Source organism: Ammospiza nelsoni, chromosome Z (genome assembly GCF_027579445.1).
Source record: "Ammospiza nelsoni isolate bAmmNel1 chromosome Z, bAmmNel1.pri, whole genome shotgun sequence".
Lineage (NCBI taxonomy): Eukaryota > Metazoa > Chordata > Aves > Passeriformes > Passerellidae > Ammospiza > Ammospiza nelsoni.
Genome location: NC_080669.1, coordinates 58,389,250 through 58,411,772, shown reverse-complemented (window position 1 = coordinate 58,411,772; position 22,523 = coordinate 58,389,250). Strand labels below are relative to the sequence as shown.

Genomic DNA, 22,523 nt, shown 5'->3' with positions numbered 1-22,523 from the left:
TGCATTAGAGCTTCCTGGAGAACTGGCAAAAGCAGCTTTAACCAGCATGTTCCACTATTTGGGATAGCAGGTTTTTTGCTTCTTACAGATACTTAGAGATGTGTCAAATTCAAAGGTGAGCCATACTGAGGCCTTAGCTCTGAGACTTCTGAGAAAAAGGTCAGACATGGAACCTCATTCTTATTTTATTCTACCTGGGCTAAAAGTTGGGCTTCACTGCCAGACCTACAGTCAAACACTTTGGTGCTTGAGCAGTGTAAAGCATTACCACCTGTAATCTCTGTGTCACCCTCCTATGCCCCCAACTGAAAGGACAAACTGTGATACAGCAGGTCATAAGAAATTGCGATGTGGAGAGGCAAGTTTTGCCTTGAGGTTGAATTGATGCAGTTTCCATAACAAAAAAACCCTTGTGCCAAAATTTTGACACACTTCTACCCCAGAGCCATTTTGCTATGTCTTTCTTATGGTTTACAGCTTCTTTAGAAATTGCTTTTACACCTACATTAGACCCTTAAACACCCTAGAACTGTTTATTCACTAGTACAAAAATTCTCGTCTCGAAAGTTCTGCTCAGTGTGCTTCGGGACAAGGAGGCTGATCTTGGCAGAGGATCCCCAAAACAAGAATCCATTGCCAGTGCCAGTATGGGAAAGTTCTCACTCTGCTAGATTGCAGAAGCTCTCTTCTTGTAAAAAACCCGCGATATGTTATCTCATACCATTGTGTTCTAAAGAGCAGAAATCAAAATGCAAACCAGAAGAGAGAAATACAGCTCACAGTCACCCAACCAAAGTACACAGAGGGATTTCCGAGCCCTCAGCTTCAGTGGACTCATCAGTTACGAACTCTGTGGCTTAAAATGACCTTAGAACAAGACTTCACAAATATTCTGTGATGCATCTTCTCACTAATTCCAGTTGCTTTTTCCAACTTATGGAAATACTCATAATAAAGCACAATCCCCACCCCCACTCATGGAGCAAATGAACACAAGGAACACAACAGGTCCAGGGTAGCAGCATCACAGATGACACACAACCCTTCCCAAACTCTGCTCCTCTTTTTTTTTTTTCATTCATTTACTTGGTGAGTAACATTGTTTAATAGAAAGACACAACTGGACTTTGTGTTCCTGGAAATATTTCCATAATAATCTGTGAGCAGTAATTTTTTGCAAGGGATTTTAGTTATTTATAAACTTAGTTATGGAGGCCTGAGAACAGAGGTATGACATGCATAGCTCACCCACACATTGCAGTACAGGTATCTGTGGTACAGATTTCTGCTCTATTTCTGCTCTACACAGTTTCTTGGTGTTCAAACATGATTAATGCCAATAAGACAAATTAATTAAAGGCTTTCTATCCTACATGAAAGGGTGGGTTGGCAGAAAAAGGTGTATGTGTTCCTGTTTTCCATAGCTGTAGTCAGAGTTCCTAACACAGTTTCAGTCCTGTTAATGTAGGGAGTGGAGAGGTGCCATGTTTGTGCTACTTACTTCATATTTTCTCCATGACCCTCCATCAAGGGCAAAGCACAAAAAGGGAAAGTTCACAATCAATTCCCTGAAAATATGAACACTTACAGAGCAGTAGCTCACTGCTGATGAAGGACTTGCTTTACAGCTCATTGACTGCATTTTATCAAGCAGTACTTGCTTTTACAAATGCAAAGACACTGCAAACACTGTATTCTTGTACATTTAACACTCCACCTCATTAGGGAAATGGCTCAGTTTCCCTGGTGTTTGGCTGATTCTCTTCCCATGACAGAGCCTTTGCTCTGGCTGAACACCAAGCAGCACAGAAAGGCTTTGCTGTGAACTCTATCCATACTATTCTGCATTATTTCACCACTCTGTATTCAGAGCACATTTCCACATGAGAAAACAAAGCATCTGCTCCAGCACACTAACAACCTCCTGCCTTAACTTTTCCTTTTGATTTTATTCACAGACACTGCAGATGGGGATAAAGCATTTCTCAGGGCTCTTCGTGATGTTGTGCGTTGGCTTTGGTTTGTCCATTCTCACCACCATTGGGGAGCACATCGTGTACAGACTGGTCCTGCCACGAATCAAGAAAAAATCCAAGATGAAGTACTGGCTCCATACCAGTCAGGTATGTTCTTCAGGCATTCTGAAGGCACCCTGTGGAAGTTGTGTGACTGACCAAGAAAGCCTGGACAAGAACTAGTTATGAAATGTTGTAAGAGCACTGACAGTTGGAATTTGAATGGTGTCAGCAGCTTCTGGAGTTTGAAGAGGCTGACCTAAGGATGGAATGGGAAACACAGAGGAAATTTAAATATTATTTAAATATTCCGTTGCAAAGCTTATGGAGGGACACCTCCATTTGCGCCTGTAGCCTCACAGCTCAGCTCTTTTGGATGATGGAAGCAACAGTGTTGTTATCCTGAACTGGCAAACCAGAACATTCCACCTCACTGTTACAGGTTCCCAAACCTGTGAGGCATGCAGGAAATGCTGGGTAACCTCCCTCATTATTCTAGAGAAACTAATGGGACAGAATTGCTCTGGGTGTTTGCTCTAAAGGAAGAAGTTACTTTACAACAAAAGGCAGAAAAGGGAAGAACTTCCATTGCTTTAAAGCAGCACAGAGGAAGAAATCTTTTAAAACTAATTTAACACCAAGGATGGTTCCCAAACTATTAATCAACTTTTCAGCTTGCCTTTCTTTGGGAAAGTACAGGAAAATAAATCTGTTGTAATGACAAAGCACAGACAATTGCTTGTATCCTTCAATGTGTTAAATAATTTATGCTTAGGTCCATCATACAAAGCCCAAATTGTTTACCTATTTGTGGAGCCATTTTTAATCTTACTTCTACTAATTTATGTTCCTCTTTTTCCTCTAGAGATTACATCGTGCTCTAAACAGTTCATTTATTGAGGAAAAACATCAGCCTAAGAAAAAACGAGTAGAAAAGAGGTAGGAAGCTATCCATGCCTTAAAACACAAACTATAAAAATTACCTTGAAATTAAATGCCTTCTGTTTGGATATACAGTTATGCCCCAAAGGTAATAGCAAAAAAAAAAAAGGAAACAAGGTAGAAGTGACAAATGAAGAAGGCAGAAATTAATTATTTTTTATAGTATTAAATCTAGAAATCTTGTTCTTTCATGATTTTAAATGCAGCTAATAAAAAACCTCCCACTGCAAAGAGAGGCTTTGCAGTCGAAGTCCACTTGTGTTTAGGGAATGGAGTTTAGGGAATGAATGACTCCCACGCCAAAGCACCGGCAGGTAACCGGGGCTCTGAGAGGCAGAGCCTTTAGAGGCAAAGAGAGATCAGGCACTCACATGCCTGAAACTCCTTCAGTTCTCTTCTTTAAATAAGAAGGCTGAGGAGAGGCAAATGCAGTCCTTTGAAAATTATTGCATCCAACAAGTGTTGTTGGAGAAAAACGTAGGTAACAGCTTGGCCTTGTTTTCATAGCTTGTGTCTTCTGCAGAGGAGACAATGGGATGTACAGCTTCCAGGAACACAAGGCATTGCATGGAACTGTGCATGTGCTCAGCAACTCAACTCTACTGGTGCACTTTGTAAGGACACAGACAGCAGCACTGCTTTTCTACAGAGAAGTTCAGGCACAGAGCATAGAATACAAAAGGTCTTTTAAATGTTACTGGATGTTTGGCCTGACTGAAACCTACAGAGGTCAATGTATGTTGTGTTTCTTTAATAATCCTCTGCTAAAGGCAGCAAATATAAATGAGTAAGCATCTCTAAGCTCCTAACCTGCCTTTATACACACAAGTGTCTAAAAATGCCTGCAATTGATCTCCTTTGTTCATTCCTTCATCTTATCAAAGAACACCATGTATGGAACCAGCTTTCACACATCCACTCCTGGCTTTTGATCTGTGAGCAGCAGGAGAGGCCATGAGTGCTGTAAAATGTTTCCTTCTGCTGCACCCTCCTTGTTTGGTAGAACAGGAGGAGATGGTGCATAAGCCCCCCAGGCAATGGCTTAGAAAAAGATCCATGCAAATAATCTTCCAACTTGGGAGAGTGAAGATGTACAGCGGTCCAAAACCTTCTGCCCACACAGCAGTCATCCCTCAGGTGTGTGCATGTACACCCACCCACTGTGCTTGCTCTTCTCAGCATCTCGGGGCTGCTGTTTGCACAGAACTGGGATGAATTTAGAGCCACGAGTGGGATGTCCAGATTGTCATGAACACTCATGTGGCAAGGCACTGATGCCTTGTGAAAGCTGACCTAGATCAGAGACTAGACAGAGCTAAATAATAAAGTAGGTATTTATTAAGAGGCCTCAAATAGATCCACCTTGGGCAGCACAACCCAAAATGGTCAGAAAAATGGACGACAGGTCATGGGGTCTCATACTTTTATAAGTTTTGGTCCGTTAGCATATTGGAGCTAATTGTCCAATTACAGCTTTAGCCCATGAAGTCCCATCCTTCTTGTTTTCTCTCTTCAGTCCAGCAGTGTTCATGCTCGGGGGCAGGAGATCTGGATTGGCTGTCTTTGGTCCCCAGCTAGAGAAAGAATTGTTTTGGCAACCTATTCTGTGAAGAGAGCTTACAATCCCCTAATATGAGGCTCAACACTACACAATAAAGCAGAATAGAATCTGAAAAATATGAAATCTAGAACCTGAGCCATCAGCACAACACAGAGCTCTCAAATCACTGACATTATCACACATGCTTTCATTCCTGCTGGGCCCTGAAGAACTCTTAAAAGCACCAAAGATACAGAAAAGAGGTGGAAAAAATTGGCATCATGCTACTGCAGGTATTCTCCTGGAGGAAAATCTGTTGGGTTTCTTAAGGTCACCAAAACTACAAAAGCTGCTCAGTATCGGTACCAAATTTTAAATGGTTTTATTGACTTGGTGAAACTGGAGTGCTAACAGTGTGGACTGGCATTTGTTAAAATCAACTGCCCGGTCTTGGAGTCTTCCCATCTTTTAATTTTGAAATATGAGAATATAGCTGATCTTCACAAAAATAAGCAACTCTACATACACATCCCTGCTGGGATTCCCTGAGCTCTCTGGAGCATGATCCAGGCAGGGGTTGCTGCTCCTGCCTGACACCTCCCCTCCAGTCTCTTCTCTCTGCCAGCCCATCTCTTGGAAAACACCCCCAGTCACCACCTCCTTGAACAAAATTTTCACTTTCCAAGTTCCTTTACTGCAGTCAGATGAGAAAAGTATCCATCCCTTAAACCAACTGCTTTCAGCAGTCACAACCCTGAAATATCAATCTCCTTCCTTAACCTGCCACATAGAGCTCCCACCAAGAGGCCTTTTGTCCAAGGATACCCACAGAAGAGCTTGAGAAGGGAGCAGTTTGAAACACAACTGCTTCAGAGTTTAAACCTGCCTTTATCAAATGAGCACACACCAACCTGTCCCAAAGGGAAAGCAGACAGGAAAGAGAAGCTCCTCTCCCACAACAGCAAGCTCTGTGCTTCCTTCTGTTCCAGCTGCAGAGTGGAGGCCATGGGCTACACCTCACTCTGGGAAGAAGCCCTGGGAATTGGCCTGATCTGGGAGGGCACCAAAAGGAATTCCCCAAAAACTAGGAAAAAGTTCTCTAGAATCAAAATATTATGGAAGTATTTCTGCAGGAAAAAAAAATTGAAGCATTTCAAAAAGTTCCCAGACTGAAATTTGTGCTCCAATTTGACAGCCTTTAAGTCTCTGTGGTGTGTCAGGAAGCTCAGGAATGAACCTGCAAGGCTTGGATAAACATCATTGGTTTAAACATCATCCCCCAGAGCACAGGCAGCTCCCCAACAAGACTTCAAGACTAAAGGACAAAGCTTCTCCCTTCAGCTCCCCACAGCAGCTCTGGGGAGTCTCTTTCCTTCTCCATGAGAGCAAATGCCCAAGTCAGAACTGACTAGTAACACACAAAGGACTAACACTGTAATAAACTTGCACATTGCAACCACAAAAGCTTTCAGAGGCTTTGAAGGACTCAGATTTTCCTGAGCTGCAGCTGAGTAATTTCATAACTGAAAAAAAGTTTTGGGAAAAATTACATTCTGGGTTCTGTTCTAGCCTCTGCTATGGTTAAATCACAAAAATTTGGTCATTTAAATTCATGATTTGTGCTTTGCAAGAAAAAAAAAACATCATTTCAGGGATAAAGGAATAATATTTCTATGTAACATGCAACAGCAGCCTTATATTTTGCCGGTAGAATGGCCTACAGTGGAGGTCTGCACACAGACAAGAGCAGGCCCTGATGTGGTGTTAACTCTCTTCTCTCTGTTCAGGGCCCATGTGGGGAACAGCCAGCATGCAGTGTGGAACACAGCCAGCCTGGGCAACTGCCACCGAAAAAAATACATCTGCACTGATGAGGGGCAAAACAAAGTGACAATCCATCAGCACCAGGACATCCCCCTGCCACAGGGGAGGAGAGAGACCCTACCTTCCTTAACCACCAACGGGAAAGCAGAGTCCCTCAACACTGCGAGGACCTCAGTGCTGCAAGAGCTGACAGAGCTGGAGAAGCAGATCGAAATCATCACGCAGGAGCTGCAACTTGCCATGGACAGGAAATCAGAGCTGGAAGAGTATGCACGGACAAACAGAACTGCAGAGCCCTAGGCCAGCTTATCTGTGCCCTTCCCCTTTTCTTCCTTTCTCCCCTTCCTCTGTAAAATTTGTAACACACTTTTGTAATGCCAGAAAGGGGTGCAAAAATAAACCAGGCAATAAGCTCTTCAGGAGAGCAGAATTGCAGCAGCCACTGCCACCCTCCTGAGTTCTCCTTTCACAGCAAGTTTCTTATTCTCCTGGAAAACACCAGCCATTCCCAAGGGACTGGAGAGACAAGGAGCATCCCAATGAGAGTTCCTTGTTTCTCCACTTGACAGTACAGTGAGGTTTTACTTTTTTAGCCCTTTCTGTGCATTAATTAAGGGGGAAAAAAAAAGAAAAAGAAACCAAAAAAAAGGTTTAAACTGTTCATTGGCAGTATATCCCTTTGTTGGTACATTTTTGTTGTGTTCTGTGTGGGTCTAGTCTCTGTTCATGTGAAGGCTCCTCACGGATGCCTCTTTATGGCAGGTGCTGTTCTGTGTTGGCAGTCCCTTCCCTCCTGGCACAGGCTCACAAGACAAATTCCTGGCGGCAAACCCACCACACACCATTCCCTCAGCTCTGTCACACAAATGGAGGTGTGGCTGCTCTGAGGCTGTGATGAGGGAACTCACCCAGCTTAAAATAACTTGGCAAAAACCAAACCACCACTTCTGTCTGCCTGTGAGCCTAGGCTGGGCTTCCACTCCCTCCCAGGGAGAAGCCGTGCAAACACTGCACTGACAGGTGAAGGGATGGATTCACAGTGGCACAGGACAAGGATGAGAAGGGAGAGGGGGCACTACTGTAAATCAGTATTTACCTCAACAAGTAAAATATTTGCTAGTGTGAAACTACTCCCTTAATATTCTCTGTCTTAAGATGACAATAAGGTCCTTTCTCACAGATGAGGTGACTAAAGGGGCTCTGGACCATGATTTATTCAGATACCAAGGTCCAGTAAAAACCAAAAGGAGTCACCAAAACCACCCTGTGAATGAAGAATGAGAATTGTGGTTTCAGAGGCAATGTACTGAATGGAACTCTCTCCCTTCTGGGTGATAAGGGGAAGGAAGGGTAAGCTGTTCAGCATCTGAATAAACACTGCATCAACCCAACTGATTGTGTTTTTTAAATAGGGTTTCTACAAATTTTAAAAATCACTTCCACTTCCCAGCACATCCCATATTACAGAGAAAAAGAGTTGATAATAATGTCTCTTAACTGTGGTCTCCCAGATAAATCACCAAAGTAATTTTTATTCTCCCTCTATCTCCAGTCACCTGTAGGGGTTGCCTGGGGTGTTCCTTGTTAGGTGGAGTTCAAAGGCTGCAGGCAGATTGAGGAAGGCTTTATTCTACCTATCTGCATCTCTAACCTTTGAAGAGCCCTTGTACATGAAAACCTCTGCAACAGCACTAAAAGCTGATCACAGTGAGACCCAGACTAATTAGCCTCAAGAGGTGATTGTCTGTTCCCTGCTCAGGGCTTGTTCTCTGCTTTTGTGTGTCTGCTCCTTCCAATGCAGTAACATGGGGAAGAGAAATTAGGACATAAAACAGAGAAGTGGGATCCACAGGTCTGCACCTCGGTAGGTCTAATAGATCTGGGATGTCCCCACATTCCTGACAAACTTGATGGATCCTTACCCACTCAGATTACTTTTGTTGCCTTCCCTTGCCCCTCCCTCTCCCCTTTAGATAATCAGATTTCTAGAAAGAGCTTTTTTGTTGTGTAGCACCTGGTACCTCACAACATCACTGGTTTTTGAACAGATGAATATTGTTCTTTTCATTAAACACTAGGAAAGAAGTATTTCAGTCCAATTTTGTAAGTATTTTTATCAAGGCTTTTATGTCCTTATCTCTACACACATAAGCCCAGAAACAGATTTTAAAAAAAACAAAAAAAAAAAAACCAAAAACTGAAAATGTTAATCATATCTTAAACAAAAATGTTTTGCTTCAAAGCTCTAAACACCAAATCCTTAAATCCTTCAACAAATCTGACTTCATTTAAAAGCAAAAATATAAATGGAAAAACGTTAACCACCTAATAACTACTGTTAAGCAAGTGTTATTTCTGGTGGTTGTCTGAGGAGCTTCTTTTTTACCCCAATACTTACTTGTCCTGAAAAATTTTAATTATTTCCATATATTCTGTTTCTCAGAATGTATGGAAATGGTAAAAGCAGAGAAAAACTCAGTTATTTCAGAAATTAGCTTGAAATAAGCTATTACTTTAGAACAAAACCAACACATTTTTCTTGCTAAGGGAGGACAGGAGTTTCCAAAACTCCTCTGTGAAACTAATGCAGATTGTTTGAAGTATCCATTTCCTGCCAGGAGCAGAGGGATGCCAACCTGGGCAGAGTGCACACAAAGCTCATTTCAGTAGGAAGGTGATACAAGAGACACTGGGGATGGACAGAGGGGCTTTGCAGCTCTGCTGGGGCTGTTCAGTTCAGGGTGCTGTTCTCAGCTGTAAAAGGAACTCTTGCTGCTGTAGCAAAGCTGTTTGAAGATGCAGACAGTTTGCTCATGAGCCAGGTCCTGGTTGAAGAAGCATTTGTACCCCAAAATCTACCAGCAGCATTACCACCCCATTCTTCAGCCAACTTGCTGCCAGAACCTGTAATCCCAGGAGCAACTTCCAGGGACAGGGGAGTGGGTTCTATTCTTATTGCTCCTAACAGCTCTTACACCATGGCAGGAACTCCCAGCAGCCCAGGTTCCCCTTGGAAAGACAGGATGCCGTGCTCCTTTTCACTTTTCAGGATCCCTCATCATTTACAAGCTTTACTCATCATTCTGAATGTTTTCAATAAGATAATGAATAGTGTAAGAGCCTGTGATGAACTCCTTTCACTTTGTATCTGGTATGTCCTGCAGGGAGGGGATGGAAGAAGGCAGGAGAGTCCCTGCTTCAGGGAAGGGACACCCATGAGACAAACCTCTGACAGGTGCACCTTCCATGCAAATTAGGCTTACAGGGAAAACACTACACCCTAGGAAGAAATGTCACAAATCAACAACTTCCCATTTTGAGTTTAGGAGCAGACTTCAAATGCAGCCTCCAAGTACAGGGAGCACTGACACTCTAAGCCACACAACATCTGTGCCAAAATTCCCAGCAGCCACGACAAAATGACTGCAGAAATAATGCAGCATCCTGGTCCTCCTGTTGTGTCAGGAATAAGCCACTGGGGATACAGCCACAGGGACAAAAGTTGCTCTAGCTGAGCATATTTTGAAAGAAGAGGAAGGAAGAAATCACATCTCCACTGCAGTTTAAAGCTTGTGAGAAATGTTTCCAAGAACTGGACAAAGGAAGGATGGGAGAACAGACAGTACCAGAGATAGGAGTACCAGGAAAATAAACCAAACAACAGCTTTAATAAGAATTTGTGCATAACAAGGTTAATCTTTGTGGTAAAGCTGCAGCAAAGGGACGCTGAAAGCCCTTTTCTGAGAAGGACAATAACAGCAATGCCTCAGCCTAGGGGAAGGTGAGCACATCAATCAGGACTCATCAGTGGAATGCTATTTCTAAGGGTCTCCAAGATCTCTCCTTTCTCCTCTTCTAGATATTTCGATGTGTTTGTTTGGGGCTAGGGTTTCCTAGTGCACCAGCCCTCTGGGGTTCTTGCCCTGGCTCAGGAAGATCACAGGTACCTAAGGAGTTGTTCCACTGAGTGCACAGATTAATTTCCTTGGCCTCTATTGGGCCTGGTAATTGGGAAACTCTTCCCTTCCAGGAGCAGTGCCATCCCTTGATAAGATTTAATTAGCAGAGTGGAAGCAAGGGATGGCAAATTTCCTCTCAGGCACAAAGAACACACAAAAACCGAGGGCAAGACCAAGGGACAGGGCCAAGAAAGGAAGCAAGATCCAGAGTGTGTTTCTTTCCAGACCCTGAAGGGAGCTCCCAGGAGACGCTGCAGCCCAGGCAGCAGAAGCTGGGAGGGAGGGAGGCCTCAGCCGATGTCGATCCTGTGGGAGTCGCTGGCCCCGAAGGCCGCGCTGCACTTGGGGCGCTTGCGCTGTCAGGGGCCGTAGCGCGGCCGCACGTACTCCAAGCAGAAAACGTGGAATCACTTGGTGAGCACCGCATCCTTCTTGTGGGTGCTGCAGCATGGGCACGTCAGGCAGGCCTGCAACACACACACAGACACAGACAAACACATAGACACAGACAGACACACACACAGACACAGACACACAGAGACACCCTCAGACACAGACACACAGACAGACACATGCAGACACACACAGACACACAGCACACACACACATACACACAGACACACACACACACAGACCCCCCCACACACAAACAGACACACACACACGCAGACACACACACACAGACACACAGCCTTGAGGGGCGCTGCAGCCCAGCCTCTGTGCTCAGAGATGTCTCAACATGAAGGTCCTTCCATTCTTCAGAAGGACAGTGTGGTTTCTCCAGTGCCAGAGTACAGACGAGAGATATCAGATACTGGAAGTGTGCCTACACACCTTCTGACTGAGGTAAAAAGGGAAGCTGAGGGACACAGATACTCACCTTGCAATCCTTGATGTCCTCCATCAGGATCTCATCACAGTTGGGAACCATGTCAGGCTTCTTTGTGGTCTCCAGCTTCCTGCACAACCCAGAAATATCTTCCTGCACAAAAACAGGAGACCAAGAGAAGGAGCAGCACATTCCCTGTCAGCTTCTTCAGGGACCAAAGAGAACATGCAGCTGGCTAAGTCATGCCACCCATAGTTTCATCCCCTGGATTGGAAGGGACCTTAAAGATCCTCTAGTCCCAGCCTCCCTGGAATAACTTCCACATTATCCCAACAACCAGAAAAATGCATTCCCTACAAGTCTGCACCACAACAGATACTCTGAATTTGAAGGTGCAAAGAAAGCATGGTCACCTGTCACTTGTCTGGCAGAATCAGGTTTGACACAGTTGTTCCCAGAGCTGGGCAGAAACTAACACCCAATTCCCAGCAGCTGAACAGCTGTCAGATACACCAGGGCAAAAATTCTACATGTGGACAGCTTGACACTTCCAATTAACTCATTTTGGCCACTTCAGCTTTGACAAGGTAGAGCAGTTCTGTTCCACAATAACAAGAATCCAAATACAATAACAGGAACCACCTCCAGGAAGATCAGCTGGGACTTTGTAACTGATGACACTGTAAAGCAGGAATGGCTCCTGAACTGGAACAGCTGTGGCAATCAAGAGCTGTTAAAATCCAGAAGCAATGTGCAGGGAAATGGAGACCAAGGATGAACAAATTTGGGTTAGACAGAGAAGGGTATAAAAGGAGCCAGTCTCATGGGAAATATGGGCAGTCAGTACGCAGTTGTCTGGCTCAGCCTTGCCCACAGTCATCACAGCCTGTCCTGTCCTAGCTTCTTGTATCTTTTACTAAGTATTGCCATGTAATCTAACTCTTTACCCCATGTGTGTGTGCTGCACAGAGGAAGTGCTGCCTATAGGTGAGACCAGCTTGTGAACAAGGCAAGAGGGGCTTGGAACCACAGGGGTCCCAAAGAGAGGGACATGCTGGAACTGAAGGAATCTGCAAATGGGTCTGTGCTTATGAACCTAGAGATTGGTGTGTGTGTGTGCCTGCACTAGCAACTAGTCCCCGTTTATGTCCAGACCATTCCAATCTCTAAGTGACCAAGCTGAGAAGACAAACAATCCTCAGTTCTGAGGAGAGAAACAACACAGTTCTGCTGCAGAGTATCTGAAAAGAAGTTTAAGTAACACGTTAAAAAGAAAAGAGGAAGAGAAATTAGGAATACCTCAGCTTTTGCCTTCTCAGCTGCCATCAGCTGCACTTTGTTTCTCTGCTCTTTGGGGACAGAGCAGTATATATCTAGCAAGAGTTTCATCTCCTTCTGACTCTCCTGAGCCTTCCTGGAGAAAGGGAGACAGACCACAGTGAGAACACAGCAGCAAAGCCACTGTTACACAGCCAGCACCACAGCCTGGCAATATTCTCTCATCTCCCACATGGATATGGAGTCATCCTGGAGTCATCTTATCCTGGTAACATAAAACAGCAGCTGAATACAGGCTGGAAATAAAACATGTTCAGGCACATAGGTTGAAATGCAAGAAGTGGGCTGAAGAAAGGTACCCTAACAATAAGCTACAAACTATCCACCTCTGCTTTGGGAACCATATAGGAGTGGGAACACAGCTGTGTCCTCTATTAATAACCTGCTGCTGTGAACTTCTATGCTATTGTTATGACAGCAACAAATCAACATTACTTGACCCACACCATGAAGTATCTTCTTTGGTAATTCATGCTTTAGGCTACTGCACTGACCACATCATAATCAGACACAGAGAGTGTCAAGAAACTGTCTTGGTTCCAAATTCCAGTGATGCTGATCCCGTAAAAGCAAGAACACGTGAACACCCCAGGACTGGGCACTGCTCACACAGGAAAGGGAGAAACAGCAACTCTTACTTGAGCTCAGCCTTCAGCTGCTTGATCACTTCAGCCTCCTTCTTTCTTCTATCTTCATGCTTCCCTTTCTCCTTCTCTTTGGACTCTCTCTCCTTCTTTCATTCCTTCTGCTTCTGCTTTTCCCGCTCACACTCCTTTTCCTTCTCTTTCTCTTTTTTCTCGTTCTCTCTCTTTCTCCTTCTCGTTTTCCTTCTCTTGCTCCCTCTCCCTTTCGCGTCTCTCCCGCTCCCATTCCTCTTCATCTCGCCTGGCCTTATCTCATTAACATCTCCAGAAGCAGCCCTGGGAACAGTCACTTGGGCAGAAGGATCATCAGGCTCCTGCTTGATCTCTGCAGGTTCCTCCTTTGTGTCTTCAGTGCTGCACTGGGACTGGAGGAGAGCACTGCCACTGCGAGAGCGGATCTGGCGTGGAACAGCAAGAGAGATGACCAAGAAAACAAATATTAAAGTTCTTAGCCAGGAGTCTTCCTCATGCCCTTCTCCCTTGTCTTCCCAGATCCATGCTTCCACGCCCCCTTTTCATGGAGCACTACACAGCTACAAAGGAAGAGCATTCGTTTGGTCAAAGGAAGCAGCAGAGTGCAGAGTTCCACAGAAAATTTCACTGCATCCTGCACAGCGTATCAGAAAGGTTGGTATTCCTGGCAAGGGTGACAGCATTCCCCCTTCTCATAAGCCTTTCCCCTCTTTTCTGGCATTTCCTTCTGTGTTACCTTGCTCAGGTCAGACTGGGCCTCTCTCAGTTTGCACTTGTATCTCAGCACCTCTCCCTTCAGCTGTGGTTGTGACTCTGGAGGCTGCTGATGAGGTGACGCATCTCCCGATTAATGGGGCCTGCAAAAACAGAAACACCTCTGCAACAAACCACACTTCTGCCAACCTTCTTGAGGACTTTCATGGAGATGGAGAACAAGCTAAATGACAATAACAAAGAACAAAATAAGACTGTTATCATTCTGCCACATAACAGAGCAACACTTTTGTCTGAAAAGAAGTCATGCCAGTTTTACACCCAACCATGGCCCCCCAATAAAACAGGTGAAGAGCTTTGGTTTTTGAGATGAAGAGACCTGCCAGAACAAGTATTTAACAGTAACAAAGAATCAACCCAGATGTTCTAGTGCACTGTAGCCCCTAAAGGGCAGTGTGGGGGAGGTGGTGGTCATTTTTAGGCACAGCACAAGTCCATACCTTCTTGCTCATTGACAGCCTTGGACTTGCCATAAACAATAATCACTTCATCAACAAAGATGGACACATAGAAAAGTGAGAGAATAGAGAAAGTGCACATGCAAGTAGGCATTATGATAGCCTTCTACCAGTAAGACATAATGACTTAAAGGAAATGTAAAAAAAAAGAAGTACAGAATCCAAATCCTCCTTATAAAGACAGTTAGCAAATGATTGTGACTAGCAGCAGAGAAACAGACACAAATATACATGCATTCAGCTTAAAAGTAATTAGAAGGAAAAAAAAAGTTATAAACTAAAGACCACTTATCTCTAAACAGACTCATATGGATAAACAGAATTCAGAGGTGCCTCAAGACAGCTCCCAGAATCAGATTTAGGTTATCGAGACAGGCATTTCCTATAATTGGCACTAAGATGAAATTTGGATTATTCCCCCACCATATACTCATCTATCACAGAACCACAGCTTCTTGTGCTACCACCTTTAAAACATCACAAACTCACAGGCTGTTTCCTATGTTTCCTTTCCCACACAGTGGGAAAGACAGAAATTCTTTGACTCTTTCAAGAGCCTCTCTCCCCACACAAATTCCCTTATTGTTTCTGTTCTCTGGTTTCCACTTGCACAGGGCATGGGGAAGGTGGAGGAGGGATCACCAGCAGAGGTGAAAACAGTTTTAACCAGATATGGTTAAAATGGACTCAAAGATCGGAACAGGACACGGGCAGGAAACCATTACAATTTCCAACGGTGACCACGCGGTGTCACCAACGCACTGAGCTGCAAGTGGAGCCACAGACCAGCTCAATTGTACCTGGAGCAAGCGTACCACAGCTGAAGAGCAGGCTCAGAACAGACACTGCAATGAGGTTTTCTGCACACACAGCACCGCAAAGCTGAGGGCAGCCCATCCCACAGAACACCTTCGTCCTCACACAGGTACAGATGTCTCACCTTGAGCTTTTCATTCTGTCTTGTTACTTCCTCGAGGCCCTGATATAGTTCCTCCAATTCATTAAGGCGATTCCCAGCTCTCTCTTCCAGCTCTGCATTCATCTCCTCAAACTGTTGGGATAAACTCCTTGCAAATACTACTGTTAATATGTCGCCCGAGAGTGCTAATGAACTATCTGTTCATGCAGTAACAGTAGTTACAGACTGAGCAGTCAGGTAACTTGACCAAGTGAGACAGAGTCTAATTCCACCAGGTGCTTCTTCAGTCATTTTGTCATACACAGACAAAATGGCTTGCCCAGAGTCACCCAGCTTTGTGGCACAGGATCTAAAAATTATCTAAAATAAGTATCAAATTCTGTTCAAATTGTGGCCCTTGGTCTTCTTGACTGTATTCTTCCCCTTGCCTGCAGCCAAGCCCCTGGCCTTCTTACCTTGAGGCCATGAATTGTGATTATTCCCCCAGAGAGGCTGCTCCCAGCTGCTCCATACACCTTGTGGCCTTTGGAATTTACCCGCAAAACATGTAAGGGATTCCTTCAAGACCCAGTGAAATACTGACAAGAGTGATGCAGCAGAAATACTGACAAGAAAGAACACTGCAAGTTCTCAGCTCTCCCAGCAAAGTCCCAGAGAGAATGTCACACACCCATCTGTCTTGGTTTCAAAAGACAGGTGTCTGCTAAGGAAGGCAGGAGCCTCCCCTGAAATGGAAAATGTAAACCCCCTCCCTCCAAATTGCTATAAATTTTAAATTAAGGGGCTCTCAGGCAAAAAAATATGGGAGCAGGAATAATAGTTCTTTACTAGGGAAGAAAATAAAAAAATAAAATGAACAATGAAGTAAACTAAAACAACACTGACAGAGTCAGAACATAACCTGACACATCAGGGTGCTGGTAGCAGTCCACAATTGGAATTGTGGCTGCAGTCCTCCTGGAGTGTCAGGTGTGGTTCTGCTGGAGCAGTGATCCTGTGGAAAAGAGTGTAGTCTTCCTCTGAAGATCCAGTGAAAGAGGCAGCTGTTCCTCTGGGAAAATCCAGTGGAGAAACTGTGCTGGTGTTCCAGAATGTCCAGATTATATCTCAGGCAGGAATGCCTGGCTCTTCCCTCTGGGTGGAGCATCTCACACTGGGATGCTATAGTTCTTATCAGTCATGCAGTGACATTCAATAGCCTGTTATCAGCAGCAGATGCCTCCTCAGGGACAGAAGTGGTTGTGGAAGAGATAAGGAAAACTACCCACTTAACAGAAAACAACTGCCATAGAGATGGCAAATAGAATACAATTTGCTTGGCAATCCAGGACACCATCCAACACCCTTCCCAATTCCCAGGTCTCCTGGCCAGCGCTTACTCGCTTACTCGTTCCAGGATGTTGCCAGGTGGCGGCTGAGCCTCTACTCTCTCTTGTGGATCTTGTCAATGTCCCACTGAAGGTCAACAATCATGGTCTCCAGGACAGACACCTGGGATTCTGCTGTCTCCACCCTCTCCTGCAGCTTGGAGAACTGCAACCAAAGGAGTGCTTCAGCTAGCACATTGCATTGGGCCAACTTTTCCTGACACTGCTCAGGAGTCATTTTTCTCTTATTCATCATGTGCTTTTCATCTTTGCTGTGGTGACAGACTATTCCATGAACTGTCCTGAATTTAATACTGGCCAAATCCCAAGACAGCAACAAAAATAAGACAAAACTGAAAATAGAGAAAGAGCAGGAAGCTGGTAATATCTGGCAGAATACAGAAGCAGCCACCTCAGCTGATTCAAAGGCTTTTTTTGATTTTAATCTTTTCAATCCCTATGTCCATCTACTCAACAGAGCATCTAAGTGCTCAGAGGTCTAATGCTGAGCAAGACCACCATAAACAAACTTTAAATGAACTGAAATCTCTCAAACAAATGCTGCTACTAATGTGAATCCTTTAACAACTGGGAACATCTTGTAATTGATATCATTACACTGTCAAAAAACACAGATAAACCAAGGAACTGAGAATGACAGGGATGTCACCTCAACAGTTCCAGGTGTCTACACAGCCAACTCAGCATCATATGCCCCCAATTTCTCTGCTCTCCTTTTCTTTAAAAGTTAAATCCATTCCGTTCACTGACTTGCTTATATCCTTTCCGTTAGTCATGTAACAAGCAAATCCATCTGATTTATACAGAAAATTTATGTACAGATCTCCACAACCCTTTTTCACAACTTTCAAACCATGCTCCTCCTGTGCTTCTCCAAGGAAATGAGCTGCTTTCCAATCTATGGGAACCATAAATTATGCTAAACAGGCCCTCAAAGCAGATTCCTTTCTCTCTCCTTTTTATACCTCCTGAGACATGACTCTATGCTTCTGCTGAAGAACAGCAACCAGGTCCTGCAGCCATCCACTGCCATGTGACAGGTAGGTATTCAGCTCCACTACTGCTTCTTCCATCAGTGAAATATCTGAAAGATGCACAAAGAAAAGGAAATTAACAGAAATCAATGAACACTGATTTTAATTCCTGAAGAGCATAGAGAGAAATAAGAAAACAGAAAAGGAGATTTTTGGATCTAAGTTCAGTTTAATTTACCTTTGCCACGGGTGGTTCCTGAGGGCCTGATCTCCATCCACAGGTAGCTTTGACCTGCACTCCATAAGCAAAAGGCTCTGCAGTTTAACAGTGCTGCCCATTTCTGACCTGGGGACCATCCCCTCACACCAGAGATCACTTCAGCTGTGTCTGTGCCAGCAGCCCAGAGCATGTCCTTGGAACCAGGGACATCCAAATGCTGCGTAAATTCATGCATAAACCTGCTGCAACAGGTGGCCCAGGGTGACACACCAGGCCAACACACCATGACACCATGTGACAACCACAGCACCAGGGTGACGGGTGAAACTAGAGCACCTGAGAACAGGCTCACATGGCACCAGTGTCAAAGCTACTACAGTTTGTGACTGCCGGTCAAGGACAGCAAGACTCTCCTGCACCAATACCAGACTTCGTCAGAGCACACAGAAGCATGAGCTGATATTTCACCCAAGGTTTCTTTCAAAAGATTAAAAATCTAACCTTAAGCTAATGATGTTTTTTCAAGTCATCTGAGTCTAAAGTGAATCTGCTACATTAATTTTTAGAAGATGGTCATTTGGCTTTCTCTGCAGAACTCTGCTATGTTCAAAACTGACAGCAACACTAAGCAAACCCCACCATTAGATGGGTACAATTTTGCTCAGGACTCAGTGGAAACTGAGCAGCTTGTTATTGCTACACCTTCTACTAAGCTGCAAAGGAGAAGGAGTCCACCATCAGACCACAATGCTGATTTCACTTCTTTACCTGTAAGCACGAAACCTTTTATGCGGTGGCTGAGAACAGGTGGCTGAGGAGGTTCAGCCGTGCTCTCTGACTTCTCAAGCACATGAACAGAGTACTGGCAGAAACAAGCTGCTTCTTAGCCCAACACGCTGAGCAGAGCCCTCAGCACTCAAATACAGAGGCAGATATGATGCACTTCCAGCATATTGTCCTTTGGAAGAGGTTTTGATAACAAGAGTTTGGAAAGGCAAACAAATTCATTTTAGAAAATAAATGCGCATGAGAAGGACTAGACCTTAATGTCTACAATGCAGGATCAGGTCTAAGGTGGGGACATATAAGCATTCTTGAATACCTGCCACCTTTGTCATACCTCCACTATTCAGCTTGTGAGACAGCACATCCACCTTCTCCTGCAGCTGGTCATACATTGTCACAATCTGGGCAACAGCACTTCCGGAGGACTCCACACGCTCCTGCAGCTGAGATTTTATCTCCTCACTGGTGTTGCTGGTCAGAGTAGCCAGGATGGAGAATGCCAGCTTCAATCATCCCCTGAGAACATAAAGAGGTGAAAAAAAGTGTGTTCTAGAAGGTAGCATATCACTGCTCTTTACAGTCACAAAAAAAAAAAAGTCTGTCAGCATTTAGAAGTGGAAATCACCGTTGTCCACAGCTGAAATCCACCTTTCCCACTGTCCCCAGACAGGTGCCTCACCTCATTCCCTCTCATCTTTACACTCCTGATTACTGTCAGAGTCTGGATCAGGTTCTGGCACCACCAGTCCTTTTCTTTCAGACAAAAGGTCTCCAAGAACTTTGTCCAGGTCGAAGCATTTAAGGATGATGCGGATATTTTCATCAAACTGAATGACGGGACAGGCAAGGCAAGACAAGGTAAAGAATGGATGTGAACAGTAGGAGTGCAGCGGTACAGGGGAGACAAGAAAACTGTATATGAAGTAACAAAAGCTGTTCCCAACCTGATTCCAGTAGCAGTTGATGATCACTAGAGAGGCATCGTCAGTGGCCTGCTGACACTCCAGCTTCTCCATGTGCTCCCACAGCTTATCTTCCATTGCCTGGTGCTGGTCAAGCATCTCTGCCAGCTTCCGGTTCTTGGTCTGCAGCGTCCAGATGTCCAGTTCCTCCTGGGCACAGGCACACGGCACACAGGCCAGGTCACAGAAGGGCTCACCATGACCTCAGAGACCTTTCTGCCTCCAGATGAAAAAAAACCAAAAGGTGGAGTAGGGGTATGCAAGGAAGACATACTGTTGAAGAAACACCACCAAGTTTAATGGTCTCCACAGTGCCCAAAAATGGTGCCCAAATTTTCAATCCCTGCCTTCTTTTCCAGAGGTGCAGAAGGGCCAGGCTCTCCAGCCGTCCTTTTATTGCCAATTCCAGACATGGTGGCTGAAGTGTACAGATTCCCACCCTCTTCAAGTTCTTCCTGAACATTAAAGAATACTATCAAAAAAAACATCAAATACACATCCATGTGGTCAATTTCATTGGGGGTTTTTAACATACTGAGGCATCATGGTAACAAAATGCCTGAAACAGAGAAGATCATGGAACCAAAAAGATTTTGAAAAATATTTGTTGGGAGGAATAGATTAAAAATGGAAGACAGGTAAGGAGGACTGTAAATCACTGAAGTGAGTTTGCAGCTGGAATAACCGTTGACAAGCCTGTGATCCTCTGGCTGACTTTAAGAGTGCTCACATTTCTAATCCTGCACCTCTGCCCAGGCTCTTGCTTCAGGGATCCCACAAGGAGCAAGGTAACAGAAACAAATCTACTCCTTGTGGTCTAACTGGGAGTTTGTGTCAGCCTGTGCTCACACATTCTGGTCCAACACTAAGCCGTAAAAGACACCAGCAGGATCTGCACTGCAAGCAGAAAGTTCATGGGGAAAATGTCCACTGCTCTGTAACATTAAAATGGAAGCACTGCACCTTATCACCGTCTTCACAAAAAAAAAAATCTTCATCTTCCAGATGAAATCCTCCATCTCTGCTTTTCTGTATTAACAAAAAAGAACCAGGTTAGACTTTAGCAAACAACTGAGACAGTGTGTATGTGCACCAGTTCACTGCACAACAACCAAACTGTTCCTATTGAATCTACACACAAAGCCAGTCAAAGCTGAGGGCAGCAACACCCTGGAAATAAATAAGCCCTGTACACAGAGAGCTCACAAATCCTATGGAACTGAAAAGCAACTCAGACTCAAGGCTTGTAAAGACCCATTCCAAGAGTTTTGCTATGTACCAGGAGAGATGCAAACATGTTTGATGAGAACCTATTCCTAACTCAAAGCAGTCTGAAAAGCTCTGGACTAACAGAGAATCACAGAACAGCTGGGGCTGTGAGGGAGGATGGGACATGACCTGCCCTGTGCTCCTGCCTGAAGCAGGCTCAGCCAAAGCAGGTTGCCAAGGATCCTGTCTAGGCAGCCTGAGCATCTCCAGGCACAGAAACACAGCCATGGCTCTGGGCAGCCTCTCTAGTGCTTGATCACCCTCAACATTAAAAGAGGCTTTTCTCCTGTTTGAACAGTATTTCCTGTAGCTCTCTAAAATATTATTGAGCAAAGCTACAAGAATCTCCTTAAAGACTTTGCAAAGTGAACGAGCAGCTGGAGATGAATAATGGAACCAATCAGATAGTCACTAGACATGAGCTGCATTCTTCTCCCACAGCCACTGAGGCTGCGCCAGACTGAATGAAACCAGAAGTGAATGAAGTGCAGACCATACCAGTAAAAACCGACCTGTTCCATTTAAGCCTATAATGCCATTTACAGTCAAACCAGGGGTTAGGAACTGAACCTTCCAGTTCTTATCTGCTTTAATTGAGCAGTTCTGCTGAAAGCAACAAGGCCGCTAACCTTTTGAAGACGCTACTTTGCCAAACTGCAGCATTTCACAAGCATTTCAGCTTGGCAGTCCCCTTTAGCATATAGTATGGTATACAGCATAGTATACAGCATATTGTACAGTATAAAGATTATTTCTAAGTGAGTTATTGAAACAGCACATATGGGGATCCTGTGAGGTTTCTTTTAACAGAAACATTAAATTACACCTCAAATTTAAAAAGATAACTGTCATGGAACCATTTTCCTTCTCTTAGCAGCAGCAGTGACTTTAGCTGGAATTCTAAACTCAAGTTAGCTTGGTAGTAGAATATTTACAGATTCCAAGCATGCTTGTGGGTTTTACATGCATTTGGAAAGCTGGGAGGAGTGAGAATTGTTAACTTGAAGGGAAAAACGTTCCCTCCTTCCCTCCCAAGAGCTCAATTACTCACTTGTTGAAGGTAGTGAATATGCCTAAAGAGGTAGAAATAAGAGCAGTTAAGGGACATCAGGCAGGGGATTCAGAAGAGACAACAGGTAATCAACTGTTCAATGGAGATGTTCAGAAAGCAGTGCTTCTGCCAAAGGTCTCTGGGATCCCCCCTTTGCCCCCTGTGACTGAGCTACCGCCTGAGGGGGAGGGGGGAAGTGGTAGTGCTGGTGCTGCCTTTTCCACCAGAGGAGTTGGAGATAATTAACGGTAGTAGGGCACAAGAAAGAGGGGAGAACTTATTAATAAAGGACAGTAAACAGTGGATGCCAGGAGCTTTGACCCTGAGGGTGTTGGGACAGCTCCATGGGGTGAGTCATTGGGACTTTTGAGGATTGGCAATGCTCTTCAAGATCTACTGCATTGGGTCTTTTTGTTTTAGCAAAACGTGCTAATGAGAGGTGCCCGACTAAAGTTAATAGTCAGACTACAAAGAAAATTGTAAGGTAGGGAAATGACCCTGGGCTCTGTGTCGTTTCCAGGCATAGGACATATTTTACCGAGATTCCCTGGGCAAGAGGGCTTAGATATCCTCTGGTAGAATATGCCGGCTGGCAAAGTGGCCAGACGAGTTTCTAGATGCTTCAGCAACTATTTGATCATTGTGAGAAACAAGGCTC

General features: G+C 44.5%; 1 protein-coding gene and 1 pseudogene across 1 annotated transcript in view; one reads left to right on the top strand and one right to left on the bottom strand.

Moving 5' to 3' along the window:
• The window catches only part of GRIN3A (glutamate ionotropic receptor NMDA type subunit 3A), a 67,747-nt gene extending 60,035 nt beyond the window's left edge, over positions 1–7,712 (top strand). The window contains exons 7-9 of the mRNA XM_059492181.1: positions 1,959–2,123; positions 2,881–2,954; positions 6,285–7,712. Coding sequence (XP_059348164.1) covers positions 1,959–2,123; positions 2,881–2,954; positions 6,285–6,621 — 576 coding nt within the window. The 3' untranslated portion in view covers positions 6,622–7,712. The remainder of the gene's footprint in view (positions 1–1,958; positions 2,124–2,880; positions 2,955–6,284) is intronic.
• A 2,858-nt stretch (positions 7,713–10,570) lies between these two features.
• On the bottom strand, positions 10,571–19,958 carry LOC132087069 (E3 ubiquitin-protein ligase BRE1A-like; annotated as a pseudogene).
• Positions 19,959–22,523: the final 2,565 nt, after the last annotated feature.